The sequence below is a fragment of the Taudactylus pleione genome, unplaced genomic scaffold (assembly GCF_031769625.1).
Source record: "Taudactylus pleione unplaced genomic scaffold, aTauple2 ptg000637l, whole genome shotgun sequence".
In the NCBI taxonomy this organism is placed as follows: Eukaryota; Metazoa; Chordata; class Amphibia; order Anura; family Myobatrachidae; genus Taudactylus; species Taudactylus pleione.
Genome location: NW_028285039.1, coordinates 4,315,465 through 4,334,078, shown reverse-complemented (window position 1 = coordinate 4,334,078; position 18,614 = coordinate 4,315,465). Strand labels below are relative to the sequence as shown.

Genomic DNA, 18,614 nt, shown 5'->3' with positions numbered 1-18,614 from the left:
CACTCACGATCTCGATGCGATGCTCGTCCCCGCTGGTCGCACATGGCATCGTCAGATCTGCCGTGCAGTAGGGCAGATCTGACAATCTAGGAGGCACTGTGAGAGTCTGGATGCAGGAGAGATCGTATGAAGATTAGACAATAAATCATGTACAGATCATGTTGAGATCGTGTGCAGAGCTTCCGGGGAGAGTTTCAAGGGAAATCGTACACAAATCGTACACATCGGCTGATCGTGTGCAGATCGCCATGTGTGTGGGCACCTTTAGTCTCTAATTTGTAAAAAACATGGGAAACATTGTAAAGGGTGTTCAAAAACATGATTAGCTGTGTCCATTAGTGTGCAGCACAGAACAACAACCATTTCCAGAGCTTACTGTGAAATAAATTGTTTCCCCATATGGTTGCATAACTCTTTGAACACCCTGTATTTATAAATTGACCCTATACCCAAATTTTATTTATTTATTTATTACCAGTTATTTATATAGCGCACACATATTCCGCAGCGCTTTACAGAGAATATCTGGCCATTCACATCAATCCCTGCCCCAGTGGAGCTTACAATCTATATTCCCTATCACATGCTCACACACATACACACTAGGGTAAATTTATCCAAATTTTATGCTAAATTTTACATGTGGCAATGATCGATTCAGTGGTACCAGTTGTACAATAAATGCCAAATGACATTCAAATTTATTTCCAGTTTATTAAACTGAAAACAAGATAAATAACAGTTTACCAACCCCTCAATGGTCTGTGGGCCTGATTCAGCACTGCACGCTAGTGCGCTGCTGAATGCAGATTCCCGATTGTTGGGAGCCTGTGCAGACGCCTGACCTGCACTGCGCATGCGCAGTATGGGTCCTGCGTGAATGCATGCAGAGTAGCAGCAGATTGTCAGTGATTGACAGTCTGCTGCCGTTTGAGGGCGGCGACGGGCCACCATTGGGGGGGAGGGAAGAGGCCAGGATCTCCGTCAGCTGACGGAGTTTGCCAGGCCTCTTTTTAGTAACTACGGCGGCAGGCTTGCGTGACCCCATGGGTCACTTAGCCGGCCGATGTTCCCGCAGATTATCCGATGCTGCGTTGTACAACGCAGCTCAAATAAGTAATGCAGCAGGAGGCGTGATACATCCTGCTGCTTTACAATATCTGCAAGGACAGAATTGCAAAGCTGCTTGTGTATCAGGCCCTGTATTCATAATTATAAGCTTACAGGGTACCTTTTCTGTTTATTAGACATGGCAAACAGCTATTGTCTCGGCTTCTAATTAGTGTTTTGTTGTCATTCAGTTTAATTCAATTTAAGAACAAGGAAACCTTTTAGGCAATTCATACATACACATAAAATTCAACCATAGAACAAGCACACGTATTCAATACAACAGATTGATTACTTATAATACAGAAGTAGGATTATATAGGGAGAGCATTACTGTTACCTATTTATTTGTTAAACAAAAGCAAAAATAAAAAGTATTTGCATAAATCAATAGAAAGTAAAACAAAATATACCAGTGAAAAGTTGTATTCCACTCAAATTTGAGATATCTGCAGCAAAAATAGTTAAGCCTTAAACTTTCTTGCAGCATCAAACTGTGATTAATAGCAAAGCGAAAGAGTGAATGGATCTGCAGAACAGGCTCATTTTATATAAATTACACTTCATTCCTAAATCAGCAGTGCAGGTTTAAATGCTCAACATTAAAAATATCTATTCTTTAAAGGAGAAAAAACTAATGTTACATGGTGTTGTGCAAGACTGCTACAAAGTTACATTACTTTTAATATTAATTTAAATATTACAATAAATCCCCATTATCAATAAACCTCCTTATTGCTCATAATGGCCCAACTACACTACTTTACCAAATTGAAATTGCATTAGTGTGTCATTACATTAAACTGCTGTGTACATTTAAAACTGGTCAAATCATTAAAATCTGGAGAGCTGCAAGGCTATAGGGCCATTTACAGATGACTGACAGTTTAGCTGAGTTGAACTGAAAAGAAAACATTCTTACTGTTTAGGATTGTGTCAGAAAGATGCTGGTTTGAGCAGCTCAAACAAATTTGTAAAATAAGGAGTGTGAGCCAATTAGAATGCTGGGCTGCAAAGGGACCCATACAATAGGGCACAATAACAAACTGGTGTAGACGGTAGTTAGAGATGGCTGAGATCAGTCCTGTGCCATCTGCCACATAATAATCTTAAAAATATAAACAACAGTTTGTTTGTTTTTAACTCAAAATCACACTAGTTGCCCAAAGTTGTGAAGACATCGGATAATTACAGAGTAATACCGAGGAGTGTCAGCACACCAAACAAAAAATACAGAACTGTCATGGCTACCAGTAGGTGACAGTCTTTAGATTTCTACAATTACTAAATCCCTTCCACTGTCTCCTCCAACCATACCACACCTCTGGTAACTGCACAGAAATTCAAATCATGATGGCTAATAATGCTACTGCCTTACTGTGCCACATTCCCTTTCCCCACCAGCAGCTACAATTATTATTCTGCCACAATACCTTATGTATCAATCACTCTCCAACCTCTTAAGATTGTATGTTCATTTGGGCTGGTCCATCTTTAGCTTCTGTTTCATGTAATTGTATGTAATTTGTTTGTTTCGTGTATAGTGCTGTAAAATATGCTGGCACTTAGAAATAGGACACTAATAATATAGTTATATTGTAGTTTGTGGTAATCATAAAATAGTTTGTAATAATAATAAGATAGTTTATGAAAAACAGGGCCAGCACGATGTGGTAATCGGGCCAATTGCAGCACGGAGGTGCCGGGTTGGAGAGGCACCATCGCCTTCTACGTTTGCCGGTCGCCCTCTGAGATTTTGTTACCAGTGGGCACCCGGTGGCTCATTCTCTGTAGCCGGAAGCTGGAGCTCACTCCTGAGCTCTACCTTCTGGCTCCAACAGTGTTTGTGGGGAGACATGTCATGATGTCTCTCCCATAGTGGAGAGAGCGAGGAGCTAATGGAAAGCAGTGGACTAGGAGTGGAGTTTCAGGTATGTACAGTGTTGTGGGTCTGTTTCATAATGTGTAAGAGGCATTACTACTATAGGCAATGTGTAAGGGGCACTACTACTGTGGGTATTGTATAAAAGGCACTACTACTGCGGGCACTAGGTGTAAGGGGCACTACTACTGTGGGCATTATGTGTATAAGGGGCACTACCACTGAAGGCTTTATGTGTAAGGGGCACTACTACTGTAGGCATGTGTATAAGGGGCACTACTGTGGGCATTGTGTATAAGGGCACTACTGTATGGCATTATGTGTATAAGGGGCACTACTGTGTGGCTTTATGTGTATAAAGGGCACTACTGTGTGGCATTATGTGTATAAGGAACACTAATGTGGGCATTATGTGTATAAGGGGCACTACCACTATGGCATTATGTGTATAAGGGGCACTACCACTGTAGCATTGTGTTTAAGGAACAGTACTACTGTGGCATTATGTGTATAGGGGCACTACTACTGTTTGACATAATGTGAATAAGAGGCAAAACTGTGTGACGTAATGTGAATAAGGGGCACTACGGTGTGTCATAACGTGAATAAGGGACACTACAATGTAGTGTAAAGTGAATCAGGGACACTATGTGAGGTATAATCTGAATAAGGTTGTGCTAGTGTGTGGCATAATTTGAACTGGGGGTACTATTATGTGGCCACACCCCTTCCTTGGGAGAACACACCCCATTTCTGTGGTGCGCACCTTCAGACCGTGCTTTCCTTTTATTAAAAATCAGAGGGTGCAAATTTATAGTTTGCAGGGGTGCGCAGAACACCCTAGCACTGGCCCTGATGAAAAACATAAAATAGTTTGTGGAACACATAAAATAGTTTGTGGTAAATATAAAATAGTTTGCGGTCAACATAAAATAGTTTGTAGTGAATAAAATAGTTTTTACATAAATTTCTAAAAAACATAAAATAGTTTGTGGTTAGCATAAAGTATTTTTAAAAAACATAAAATAGTTTGTGGTAAGCATAAAGTAGTTTCTAAAAAACAAACTAGTTTGTGGTAAGCATAAAGTTTTTTCTAAAAAACATAAAATAGTTTGTGGTAAGCATAAAATTGTTTGTGGAAACCATGAAATAGTTTGTGATAAACATAAAATAGTAGTGGTGAGCATGAAATAGTTTGTAGTAAGCATAAAATGGTTTATGAAAAACATAAAATAGTGGTGAGCATGAAATAGTTTGCTGTAATCATAAAATGGTTTATGAAAAACATAAAATAGTGGTGAACATGAAATAGTTTGCTGTAAGCATAAAATGGTTTATGAAAAACATAAAATAGTGGTGAACATTAAATAGTTTGTGGTAAGCATAACATGTTTTATGAAAAACATAAAATAGTAGTGATGAGCATGAAATAGCTTATGGTAAGCATACAATGGTTTATGAAAAACATAAAATAATGGTGAGCATGAAATAGTTTGTGGTAAGCATAAAATGGTTTATGAAAAACATAAAAGAGTGGTGAACATGAAATAGTTGTGGTAAGCATAAAATGTTTTATGAAAAACATAAAATAGAAGTGGTGAGTATGAAATAGTTTGTGGAAACCATGAAACAGTTTGTGGTAAGCATAAAATAGTTTATGGAAAACATAAAATAGTAGTGGTGAGCATGAAATAGTTTGTGATAAGTATGAAATAGTTTGTGGCAAGCATAAAGTGGTTTATGGAAAACATAAAATATTTTGTTGAATACATAAAATAGTTTGTGGTAAACAAGACTGTCAGGATTTAGTAAACCTAAATATCCTTAATTCTGGAAAACATTTTGGGGGAGATTCAAATGTTTTACCGTCGGCTTTTTTTTGTAAGATGCCCGATGGAACAAATCAATTGTTGCTCCGTCAGGGCATGATGGCTAGCAGTGCCGGCATTTTGCTTGCACCCTCAGGAGGGTGCAAGCAGAAATGTGTGAGGAACCCCCCTGGTTAGTGCGCGCTAACCGCACTTAGCGTGCCCTAACCAGACGTTTAGATGGCTAAACCCGAGGCAAAGAGGGCGATAATTAGTGAGCGCCCAGAATAATTGAATTGCAACAATGGGCAGGGCCATCTCTTTCATTGGGCTTGTTGGGCAGTTGCCCAAGTGCCCGAAGCTTGTAGGGGCCCGCAACCCGCCCCCCTGCAGCTGTGGCCAGTTGGTATATTTGTGATATTTTTATAAGCTGGCCACCAGTGCACTATATTCTGATCTAACCTCCTCCACCCCATCCCCCTCCCGTTGACGAGTACTCACCTCAGTTCCAGTTTCACTTCATCCGCCGGCTTCAGACCAGTCAGACAGAGTCTCTCTGCATTTGTGGGAGGTCTGATGGGCATGCAGGAGGGTTTAATTTTATTGAACATTTACATTCTTTTCCTGTGAATGGGTGGGTAGGGGCCCTTGTGTATTGCTTCGCCCAGGGCCCACACTGCTGTTAAGACAACCCTGACACTGGGCACTCATTAATTATCACTCTTAAAAAAACAACTGAACCGCCCCTTTATGTTTGAAGTGTAGAGTTGAGAGGACCAATTACATGTCTGAAATATTGATGCTGAAATAAATCAGTTGTATCTGTGAAGATCTCCTAAGTAGACCTGAGTTGTGCAAGTTATATTTCTTGGATACTTGACAGCCACTGAATCTGTGCGCTCAGGGATTTGCTACTATTGCTTGAGTGTCCAATGATGTGTTTAGTTGTGTATACTGTTCAGTGGCAAACGTAGGATTTTGAAAGGGGTGTTTCCAAATAATGGTTACAGAACCAAGGACAAAAAAGTCTAATGAGGATAAGCCTGCAACATACACTTTATTGTGTACTTCAAGTGTTCTAATATAAAGAACAATAAATAATATAAATAACAAGGCGTAAAACTTGCTTATGCACAATGTGTAACTGTATGTACGAACAAAATTTTAACTACCAGTGCAATTTCAACATTTGAACTAAACGTAACTGACAGACACACTCATACACACACACACACACTGACCGACACACTCATACACACACACTCTAACCGACACACTCATACACACACTGACCGACACACTCATACACACACACACACTGACTGACACACTCATACACACACACTCTAACCGACACACTCATACACACACTGACCGACACACTCATACACACACACTCTAACAGACACACTCATACACACACTGACCAACACACTCATACACACACACTGACCGACACACTCATACACACACACACTGACCGACACACTCATACACACACACACACTGACCGACACACTCATACACACACTGACCGACACACTCATACAAACACACACTGACCGACATACTCATACACTGACCGACATACTCATACACACACACTGACCGACACACTCATACACACACACAGACCGACACACTCATACACACACTGACTGACACACTCATACAAACACACACTGACTGACATATTCATACACACACACTGACCGACATACTCATATACAGGGGCGTAGAGAGCCACACGGGGCCACGGTAAAGGGGGGCGTGGCCTAATTTCAGAAGGCATGGCCACGCCCCCTTGAAAAAAAAAAGTGTTTTGCAGAGCCGCTGAGCGGCGCTGCGCGCCAGGGAGGGGGCGGTGTGAGCCCCTCAGCCCGGCGCAAAGCCAGTGGGGGGCGCGATCAGTGTGATCGCTCCCCCCTTCAGGCATAGGAGATTGCTGTGGCTGCTGCTTAGCAGCCGCAAGCAATCTCCCACTGCAGCCCAGCACGCTGTGTGCTGGGCTGCTGCAGAGGGAGGGAGGGAGGGAGGAAGTGAGGGGGGGGGCGGCGCTAGACCCGGGCCCCCACCGGGCCCCTCTGGAAGCCCGGGCCCGGGTAAACTGTACCCGCTCCACCCCCCTCTCGGCGCCCCTGCTCATATACACGCACACACACATATACACACACTGACAATACACACTCATACACACACCACAGCGCTCACCTAAAAAACACGAATGCAGAGCCAAAAGCAGTCCTCTGGCATCATCCCCCCCCCCCCAATAAAACAGTCCTCTCTCTGGCATCATTTATTAAATATTATCCTCCCCCTCCCCACAAATAAAGCAGTCCTCTCTCTGGCATCATTTATTAAATATTATCCTCCCCCTCCCCACAAATAAAACAGTCCTCTGTCTGGCATCATTTATTAAATATTATCCCCCCCCTCCCCACAAATAAAGCAGTCCTCTCTCTGGCATCATTTATTAAATATTATCCTCCCCCTCCCCACAAATACAGCAGTCTTGTAGCATCATTTATTAAATATAATCATCCCTCCCCCCGCCCCCCCCACAAATGCAGCAGTCCTCTGGCATCATTATCCCCCCCCCAAAAGCAAATGCAGCACTTGTCTGACATCATTTATTAAATACTATCCTCCGAAAGCCCCCCCTGCCCGCCTTACCCCCCCCCCGCAAGTACATGCAGCAGTGATCTGCCATAATTTCTTAAACATAATCCTCCTCCCCCCCCCCCCCAGCACACCCACCTACGTTGTGCTGCTCCAGGACTTGTCAGCGCTGGCAGTACTGGACACAGTGTCCCGGCGGTAAGCGCTCTCATCCACTCTGGTCACAGTGCCGCTATGGGAACTGACTGGGAGGAGCTTGCGCGCAGCAGCTCCCCCTACAGCCAGCCCAGGCAGTGTCTCTTCATTAAAAAAAAAATAGTTATATTGTTCAGCTGCTCGCCGGGCCGGCGGTGATGGAGCAACAGGCATGGGGGGTTTCTAGGTACTCGGAAACCCCCCTGCGTGCGCGGGTGCTGTTCTGATGTCTTCTTATTCACTCTGACATTATACAAGAATGCATTATGCCATAGGGGACGATGTATCAAGCAGTGAAAAGAGAGGAGAAGTGGACCAGTAGAGAAGTTGCCAATAGCAACCAAGCAGCATCATTTTAAAGTATATTTCATAAATGCTTCCTCAAAGCTGATTGGTTGCATTGGGTAACTTCTCCAATGACCCACTTCTCCACGCTTTTCATTTATTGATACATCAACCCCTTAGTGTCTAACAGAGATGAACGCATACCCCAGTGTTTTGATTTTGGTTCTAAATCATCGTCGTGTTTTGGTTTCGGTTTGGTTTTGTATTTGTATTTCTTTGAAACTGATCAAAATAGCTAAAACCATGTAATTTGGCGTGTTTTTGTTTTACAGTATTATTAACATCAATAACATTAATTTCTAGTCATTTGCAGTCACAATATTGTTCTCACCAATACTGGCCAAAGGCTGCTGCTAGCTGGCTAAACTAAACTACAAAGCAGCGGCACAGACAAATGGCAGTTTAAAAGAATATAGCACATCTACAGTATGAAAAACAATTGTAAGTGCAGCTCACTTCAAGTTCACTTGTAACAAATATATACAAGAGCCTGTGGGGGTCATTCAGACACGCTCGCGAGCGCAGGACGCTCGCAAGCTGGTCGATGTTACCGCAATGCGCATGCGCACGACGGAGGGAGCTCCGTCGTGCGCATGCGCGAGACCTGGACTACGACAGCCAAGCTGTTGCTCCGGGTCTCGCACCAAAGGGGGCGTGCTGTCGATGGTGACTGACAGCACGCCCCCTTTGGTGGGCGTGCCGGGGGCATGGCTGCCAGACGGAGGCGTTCCCATGGGACCGCCTACCGTCTGGGTCCGGCCCCACTGACATCACTTGACCATCGCGACCATCTTTTTGGCTGCTCACATATGCTGTGGGTGGTCACCCACAGCTATGCGAGCGGCCAGGAGGCCCCTCCATTTTTAGGTAGGAGGGCACTGATTCAGAGTGAGCGCTCTGGTCAGAGCGTCCGGCTCTGAATCAGGCCCTGTGTGCACTGGATTGCAGGTGCTAGCTAGTGTCTGACAAACATACATAGTGACAAAGATGCCTGCAGTCTCTTACATGCTTCCCACCCACTCCATCTACCTGCAACTCTCTCTAATGGTGACTCCATACACTCTCCTATATGAAATGACACCTGAAATCACGATCGAAGGACTTACATGCAATCCAAAACATGCAAGATCCTGTTTTTAGATCCGATTTCTAACATTGGCGAGAAGACTCGATTCGGGACTCGGTTCTACTCGGAACTCCAAAGTGATTCTTCTCGGGACTCTGCATGACTCAGAGCCCCAAAGTTCAGGTGTGTTTGGTTTTCAGCAAAAGTGAACCGCTCATCTCTAGTGTATAATTATTGCTTATGACATACTGTGATCATATTTGTTTTAGCATGCTCAGTCTGAGGATAATACAGCATGTATGACAGTTCATCAGCCTCATTTAAAAATAGAAATCACAGCATCTCCTATGTTGCTTATGTGTGAATAAGGATTAGCCTAGAGGGAGATGTACTAAGCATTGGAGGGAGATAGAGTGGAGAGAGATAAAGTACCAACCAATCAGCTTCTGTCACTTTTCAGGCTGCGTTTGAAAAATTACAGTTAGGAGCTAATTGGTCAGTACTTTGACTCTCTCCATGGCTTAGTACATATACCCCACGGTGTGAAATTGTTATCATATATGTTACTTTGACTCATCTAAGAGCTAGAATTTTGTAAGTAGCACTAGCAGTAGAGGTTCCCCTCTTCCGCCTCCCTGTGTCTAATAATATAGAACTATTAGGAAGTACTGTGAAGACCTATACTTCACCTAGTTACACAGTATAATGATTCATTATTACAGCCTTATGTTGTAATTATTAACTAATTTTTTGCATACATTATATCCCCATTTGGATATAATCAGAATCCCTGCTAGGAGGTTTGCCTTAATTCTCTTGTCTTTAATGGGTCAATTATCCTAGTGCCGTCTTAGCCACATGTATTTAATATGGAATAAATAAAAGTTATATTTTCATGACTTAATCATTTCATGAAGAGTGCCCAGCAAAGAGTCCTTCTTTCTTTTTTTCTACAATTGTGTATACCAGTGGCGGCTTCTACCCTCTTAGATGAGCGGGGGCTGCCACCCATGAGAATCACTCACCCTGGCCTGTCCCCGACGCCTGCTGCGTAATTGATCTGTCAGGCGCCGGGACCTGCGCATGCGCAGTAGCGGCGGGGCACCGCTCCACGCATGCGCATATCACCGGCTTCCAAAGGGCTGATTGTCTGGAGCCCCAAGGAGCTGGGTAGGGCTGGCGGAAAAGCGGATTCCTACTGGGGTTGCCTGTTGTATATGTGACTGGCAGGTAGCACTTCCAATGAGAAGCCACTGCCAGTCACAGTGTGGCCAGTGCAGTCACGGACTGCTCTGACTACACTGAGGTGGTGGAATTTACTAGGGGGCTGCAGCCTCGCAGCCCCTAGGCAAGATTCGCCACTGGTGTATACTGTGTATGGATTCTTTTGATAATACTATTCTATTCGCTGCTTTCTATTTTATTTACAATACTACTTAAATGGAAATGAAGGGCTTGTCTTATGTTTATATTTAGAGTTACATACTAAAGTTGATTAAAAAGTGAATGAAAGCAAAATAACAGCCCCATAAGCATCTGCTAATTCACCCTCACAGAGGAGAAATCCTACCTTGCCACATACGTGCAGATCATGTTATTTCCATGGATCAATCACCCTGACTGCTTACTGTGCACATTAGCATTGATACCGCTCACTGTAAGAGATATATACTAATCCATTCGTACATCTGTCCAGTGAAAAATACATTACTACCTCTCTTGACCATTAATTTAAAGTAAAAAATATATATTTACTGTAACATTGGTGAAAACATTGTTGTCTTATTTATATTAGATGACTCATTATCACCTTGGGAATCGCGTAAAAATCTTATAAGACAAATCTTTATATTATCCTTGAATATATTTGTAGAGACAGTCATTAGGTCACCTCTAAGGAGCCTTTCTTGAAAATTAAACAACCCCAATTTGTCATGCCTTATATTATAATGTAACCCCTCTTGGACAAATGCTGAAAGCAACTGTGCGTACATTATGTTTTATGTATTTTACTGGGTCTATGCATTTAATAAGATTATTGTTGCCTCCTGTGGCCAGCTGAGTTAATCAGATAGCCTCAGGGGTGTCTTAAGAGAGGAGGGGCCCGTGTGCATTCCCCATTCGGGGCCCCTCCGCTCTCCCCGGCGGCCGGCAGCCGATTGGCGCTGCTGGCTGGCCACCGTAGCATCAGTAGACTCTGGGCACTAGAGTGTGCCCAGAGTCTACTGCGCATGCGCAGATCGCTGGGGAAATGGCGCGGATGGCATTTTCCTGGCGATTTCCTCATTGCGCATGTGCAAAACGCCAGAAAATGGCAGTGGCGGCCATTTTTCGGCGGTTGGAGCAGCGCTGAGACACCCAACGCGGACCTCAGAGAGGTAAGTTTTAGATAATATGGGTGCAAGGTGTGCGGTGCGGGACCCCCTGGACCCATGTACACCGCACACCCTGCACCCATTATAGATATGCCCCTGGTGAGCCTGGCATTGTTGGCGAGTAGGCTTCTCCTTGATTACAGGCTTTGTGAAGTGAGTCAGGGGTTCATCTCCAAGATTAGGACTGACCCAGAAAGGGACAGTGTTTTGGAATTAAGAAAATATACACTCAAAGTGGAAATTTCTTCATTAGGAAGTATTTCCCCAAGGTAGGAGCTGGTTCAGTGGCGTAACTACTGCCCCCGCAGCCCCCGCGGTGGCTTGGAGGCGCTTGGTAGCTTGGGAGTAGTAGTAACCGCACCCCCTGCACCTTCCATCTGCCGGGCACCCGCTGAGTGTGTTACCAGCGGGCGCCCGGCTCCTATTCAAACCCCCGGCAGCAGCCGGAGGACGGAGCTCCCTCCGTCTTCCGGGTCCCGCAGGGCACTATGGGAGTGACGTAATGACGTCACTCCCATGGTGCCTAGGAGCGGACGCCGGGGTATGGACGGCAGCAGCACTGGAGCGGGGATAAAGGTAAGTGTTTGTGTTTTTTTCTTTTGTGTGTGTGTTTGTTTGTGTGCGCGCGGAGGGGGGGGGGAGCAACTACAGGCGGCTAACTACAGGTGGCTAACTACAGGGGTCTAACTACAGGGGGCTCACTACAGGGGGCTAACTACAGGGGGCTACCTACTAGAAGGGGCACTACAGGGGGCTAACTACTAGAAGGGGCACTACAGGGGGCCCTGCATAATGGGTACTACTACAGGGGGCACTACTTTAATGGGCACTACTACAGGGGGCCCTGCATAATGGGCACTACTACAGGGGGCATTGCATAAGGGGCACTACTACAGGGGGCATTGCATAATGGGCACTACTACAGGGGACATTGCATAATAGGCACTACTACAGGGGACATTGCATAAGGGGCACTACTACAGGTGGCATTGCATAATGGGCACTACTACAGGGGACATTGTATAATGGGCACTACTACAGGGGACATTGCAAAAGGGGCACTACTACAGGGGGCATTGCATAAGGGGTACTACTACAGGGGGCATTGCATAAGGGGCTCTAGTATAGGGGGCATTGCATTTTGGGGCATAACTACAGGGGGCACTGTATAAGGGGCACTAATTTGATACACAGTTTACAGGTTATAATAATCTGGTTCTACACTGACATAAAAACTGTGCAACCTGTCTTGAGCTGAGGTGACGGACTGGCAGGAGCAGAAAGGAGGGTTGGTGAAGTAGATCTATCAGGGTGGGATGTAATGGGCATTACTGTTTGGCATAATGTGTATTTGGCATTACTGTGTGCACAATGTGCTATTAGGGGCATTACTGTGCGGCATAATGTGTAAGGGGCATTACTGTGTGGCATAATGTGTTGTATGTGGCATTACAGTGTTGCATAATGTGAAATAGGCACATTACAGCATGGCATAAATTTGTTATAAGCGCTTTACTGTATGTCATTATGTGTTATATGTGGCATTATTGTGTGGGATGTGTAAGGGGCATTGCTGTGTGGCATAATGTGTTGTAAGGGGCACTCCGGTGTGGCATAATGTGTTGTAAGGGGCATTCCGGTGTGGCACACTGTGTTATAGGTGGCATTACTTACTGTGTCATAATGTTTAAGGCACGTTGCTGTATCATGTAACCACACACCTTAAACATAGTCTTTGGGTGTGTTTGATCTTTGGGTGGGGGGGGGCGCCTGAAACTTTTTTGGCATGGGGGAGCAAAATTTATAGTTACGCCACTGAGCTGGTTGGTCTCCACCTCTTTCCCCCTGTCTTTACACAGGGTACTACAATGTGGCATAAGATGATCTGGGCCCACTGTGTGGTATAATGTAAACTACAGCACAAAATGCACTAGGGCACTACTCTGGGGAATAAAATGAACTATAGCACTACTTCTCTAGAAGCATTATGGTGGGGGCCTCTTCAAAATGTTGCTATAGGGCCCACAAAGCTCGAGCTGCTCCCCTGTCTAGAGTGGTCCAGTAAATTCAATGCAAGGCACAGGAACAGAAACATAAAACTGTCTGAATCTGACATGACTAGTGACGGTGCTGTTGATTGGTCTGGAAGTTACCTGGAAATTAAACACAAGCAGGCCTGTGAGCTACTTTATGGTATTAGAAAGATAATGACATTGAACTAAAAAGTGTTTTAATAGTTTAAAATATAAATTGTTACTATCTCTGGGTGGGTGGGGATCCACTGTGTATTACTGCATTGCCTACTATGTAATGTATACTTAATGCATGCAACTCTGGGGATTATATATTACTTAGCTCATTTTCTGAAATAGCATTACTTAGGTATACTTTGTGGGGTATGCATGCTACAACAACCCATTCTGTGCATGATGACCTTATCCTATAACATATGCATTGCAGTATTTGGTTGTCTTTGGATTTAGCACTACATGGATCAGGGCAGTAAACTATCCTGGGCAGGCCCCCAATACCACCTCTTTGCCTGCAAAGAGTAGGCCAGGACCGGAAAGCTGTGTCCTAAGGCCACACCTGGCACCTATCCAGTGAGCTGGGCCCCACCCAAGGAACCCAATAAAATGGACACAGCTGCAGCCACGACAGTAACCGTTCTGCTGCCTCAGCCTTGCACACTGTGCGGCGTCACTGATACGGCTCTGCTAAAAAATTACACAGGTTATAGTCCAACTCCCATCTATGGACTATATTACTATTTGTAGACTATATTACTGTTTGTAGACTATATTACTGTTTATAGACTATATTACTGTTTGTAGACTATATTACTCTCTGTAGACTATATTACTGTTTGTATACTATATTACTGTGTGTAGACTATATTACTGTTTATAAACTATATTACTGTTTGTATACTATATTACTGTTTGTAGACTATATTACTCTTTATAGACTACATTACTGTTTGTATACTATATTACTGTTTGTAGACTATATTACTGTTTATAGACTATATTACTGTTTGTAGACTATATTACTCTTTATAGACTATATTACTGTTTGTATACTATATTACTGTTTGTAGACTATATTACTCTTTATAGACTATATTACTGTTTGTAGACTATATTACTGTGTGTAGACTATATTACTGTTTATAAACTATATTACTGTTTGTATACTATATTACTGTTTGTAGACTATATTACTCTTTATAGACTACATTACTGTTTGTATACTATATTACTGTTTGTAGACTATATTACTGTTTATAGACTATATTACTGTTTGTAGACTATATTACTCTTTATAGACTATATTACTGTTTGTATACTATATTACTGTTTGTAGACTATATTACTCTTTATAGACTATATTACTGTGTGTAGACTATATTACTGTTTATAAACTATATTACTGTTTGTATACTATATTACTGTTTGTAGACTATATTACTGTTTATAAACTATATTACTGTTTGTATACTATATTACTGTTTGTAGACTATATTACTCTTTATAGACTACATTACTGTTTGTATACTATATTACTGTTTGTAGACTATATTACTCTTTATAGACTATATTACTGTTTGTAGACTATATTACTGTTTGTTTACTATATTACTGTTTGTAGACTATATTAGTCTTTATAGACTATATTACCGAGTACCTCAGTACCTATATATTGTATGATACATTTTTAAAGTCATAGTCTGCTAAAATACAACTTTATTTTTAATAAAATACATGTCGGCTCAATGCTAACCAATTTCATTCACAGTGCTCCACGGCACAATCTATTCCTTTTAATAATGTAACTGATCAATGAATGAACCAATGCATCTCCTCTAACCTCCACATATATTGGTGTTCAAAATGGTACATGATTTCATGATGGTGACCAGCACATTATGCTTACTGATCAAACAGAATAATATTTCTGGTTATTCTCTATTCCAAATACTACAGACATTTTTACTTACTGAAATCTAACGCTTTGGAAATACCAGATTCTGCAACTGCATCCACATTTTTCACAAACAGCAGAGGTGAAAAAAACAAACAATAATGTTGATATTGTTGTGCAAAACTAGCGTGCACTGTTGACCTGGATCAATCAATAATGTGCCTGTGGGTCAGTTATTACACATGAAATGTAAGTCTAGTTATAACTGGTCATCCACAAACTGCAAGACGGAATATAACAAGCAGAGGTGGGCTGAGTCAGTGTCGCTAGAAGATGTAAACAGAACAGTATCGGTACCTTTTGCACAATCTGCTCCATGGAATCCCGGGAAGCAATGGCAGACTCCTGACACACATTCCCCGTTCCCATCACAATTCCGAGGGCAATCCTGAACAGAATCTTGAAAAGAAGAAATAAAGTATAAATATACGTACAACATTCATATATAACATGTCATATCAGAAAATACTAATATGTATGCAAGAAAGCAACATCACTCCAGTAATCTGCAATAAACAGTAAGGACCTGAATCAGACACAGACGCAATCCGCAAGCAACGCAGCATTCACGTAGTGGAGCGATTCATTTGCAAATGCACATGCATGAAAAATTCTGAAATGTCCTACGGCGTATGCGTTACACTGTGAGGTGGCTACTAGTGCATGCAAACATGGTTTGTTCATTGGGCGTATTATGAAAAGCATCACACTAATGTTGGTTCTGCAGCTAAGTTTGTTTAATGTTTATTGCAATCTCCTGGTGTCCCATCTATTCCTTGGATTATATTAATCTTTTATTCAGCCAACTGAAGTTGATGCATTTTTTTTATGGTGAGTATCCATTTTCTAATCTTTTATATATATATATATATATATATATACACACACACACACACACATAGTCATGACCAAAGGTTTTGAGAATGACACAAGTGTTGGTTATCACAAAGTTTACTGCTTCAGTGTTTTTAGACCTTTGTCAGATGTTACTATGGTATACTGGAGTAACATTACAAGCATTTCATAAGTGTCAAAGGCTTTTATTGACAATTACATTAAGTTTATGCAAAGAGTCAATATTTGCAGTGTTGACCCTTCATTTTCAAGACCTCTGCAATTCACCCTGGCATGCTGTCAATCAACTTCTGGGCCACATACTGACTGAAGGCTGCCCATTCTTGCCTAATCAATGCTTGGAGTTTGTCAGAATTTGTAGGGTTTTGTTTGTCCACCCGCCTCTTGAGGATTGACCAAGGTCTGGGGAGTTCCCTGGCCAAGGACCTAAAATTTCAAAGTTTTGTTTGCCGAGCGACTTAGTTATCACTTTTGCCTTATGGCAAGGTGCTCCGTCATGCTGGAAAAGGCATTGTTCATCACCAAACTGTTCTTGGATGGTTGCTCTTGGAGGATGTTTTGGTACCATTCTTTATTCATGGCTGTGTTCTTAGGCAAAATTGAGAGTGAGCCCACTCCCTTGGCTGAGAAGCAACCCCACACAGGAATGGTTTACTGTTGGCATGAAACAGGACTGATGGTACTACTCACCTTTCCTTCTCCGGACAAGCATTTTTCCAGTTGCCCCAAACAATCTGAAAGGGGATTCATCAAAAAAAATAGCTTTACCCCAGTCCTCAGCAGTCAAATCCCTGTACCTTTTGCAGAATATCAGTCTGTCCCTGATGTTTTTAATGGAGAGAAGTGGCTTCTTTGCTGCCCTTCTTGACACCAGGCCATCCTCCAAAAATCTCCACCTCACTGTGCATGAAGATACACTCACACCAGCCTGCTGCTATTCCTGAGCAAGCTCTGCACTGGTGGTGCCCCCATCCCACAGCTGAATCAACTTTAGGAGATGGTCCTGGCGCTTGCTGGATGTTCTTGGGTGCCCTGAAGCCTTCTTCACAACTATTGAACCTCTCTCCTTGAAGTTCTTGATGATCCGATAAATGGTTTATTTAGGTTCAATCTTACTAGCATCCAGTGGCGTAACTAGGGTATTTGGAGCCCAGGGCAAATTTGAAAAGGGAGCCCCACCACCCCCCCATGGGCAAAAAAATGGGCGTGGTCACTTAAAAATGGGGCATGTCAACATGACACACCCCTTTATTTTCAAACTGAACATTCCTATCCATATGCACCTTAACCCCAGTAGTACCCCCAGTATGCAGTTGTGGTCCCTCTCATGCAGGCCCATAGTAGTGCCCCTTATACAGTATCCCCAGTAGTGGTCCCTCTTATACAGCCCCCAATTAGTTCCCCTTACTCAGTACCCCCAGTAGTGGCCCCCCCAAATGCAGTGCCCCACGTAGTGTTCCCCCTTATGCAGTGCCCCCAGTAGCAGTCCCCACAATGCAGTGCGCCCAGTAGCAGTATCCCCTTATGCAGTGCCCTTTAATATTGTGCCCCCAACAGTAGTCCCCCCCATGCAGTTTTCCCAGTAGTGGTCACCTTATGCAGGCACCCTGTAGTGATCCCCCCTATCTAGTGCCCCCTGTAGTGGTCCCCGCAGTGCCCCTAATATAGTGCCCCCCCTCCCATGCAGTGCCCCCAGTAGTGGTCCCCCTGATGCAGGCTCCCAGTAGTGATGCCCCCCCTATCCAGTGGTCCCTGTAGTGGCCCTTCCTATTATTGCCCCCATTAGTGGTCCCCCGAGTGCAGTGCCTCTAGTAATACTAGGCCCCTTTTAGAATGCCCCCAGTGGTAGCCCCCCCCAAGTAGTAGTCCCCAGTAGAGTAGCCCCCCCCAGTAGAGGTCCTCCCAATGGCACCCCCAGTAGATGTCCCCCCCAGTAGTAGCCAACCCCTCCCCCGTTGTGCATATAGGTTTAAAAATAAATAAATATATATAAAAATATACTTACCTGATTCCACGCTGCTCCTGTCCGCGATGCCGATGCCGCTCCCGCCCTCCAGTCCGCCCGGGCTGGCGTGCTCAGCATTATGGGACTGACGTCATGACGTCAGTCCCATTACCCACTGCAGGAGCCGGACGGAAGTCCGGCTCTTGCAGTGGGTGCTGCAGCAGCCAATGAGAGTCTATCTGACTGTCATTGGCTGCTGTTTAACACACGCATCGCCGCCAGCGCTGGTGGTGATGCGTGTGTTATGCACAGCCTGAGCCCGCCTCCTGGTGCTATTGGGCAAGCGCTCAGGGGGAGGGAACGGGCTCAGGCGTGCAGCACAGGACCGGCGCTGGAAGCCTAGCGCCGGTCCTGTGCAAATGTGTAGCGC

At 43.7% G+C, this 18,614-nt stretch overlaps 1 protein-coding gene across 3 annotated transcripts in view; it reads right to left on the bottom strand.

Annotated features, from left to right (window-relative positions):
- The window catches only part of TENM2 (teneurin transmembrane protein 2), a 2,186,131-nt gene that overhangs the window by 384,822 nt on the left and 1,782,695 nt on the right, over nt 1–18,614 (bottom strand). For all 3 annotated transcript variants that reach the window (XM_088454943.1, XM_088454942.1, XM_088454944.1), the window contains one exon: nt 15,682–15,783. In XM_088454943.1, the coding sequence (XP_088311069.1) occupies nt 15,682–15,783 (102 nt within the window). The remainder of the gene's footprint in view (nt 1–15,681; nt 15,784–18,614) is intronic.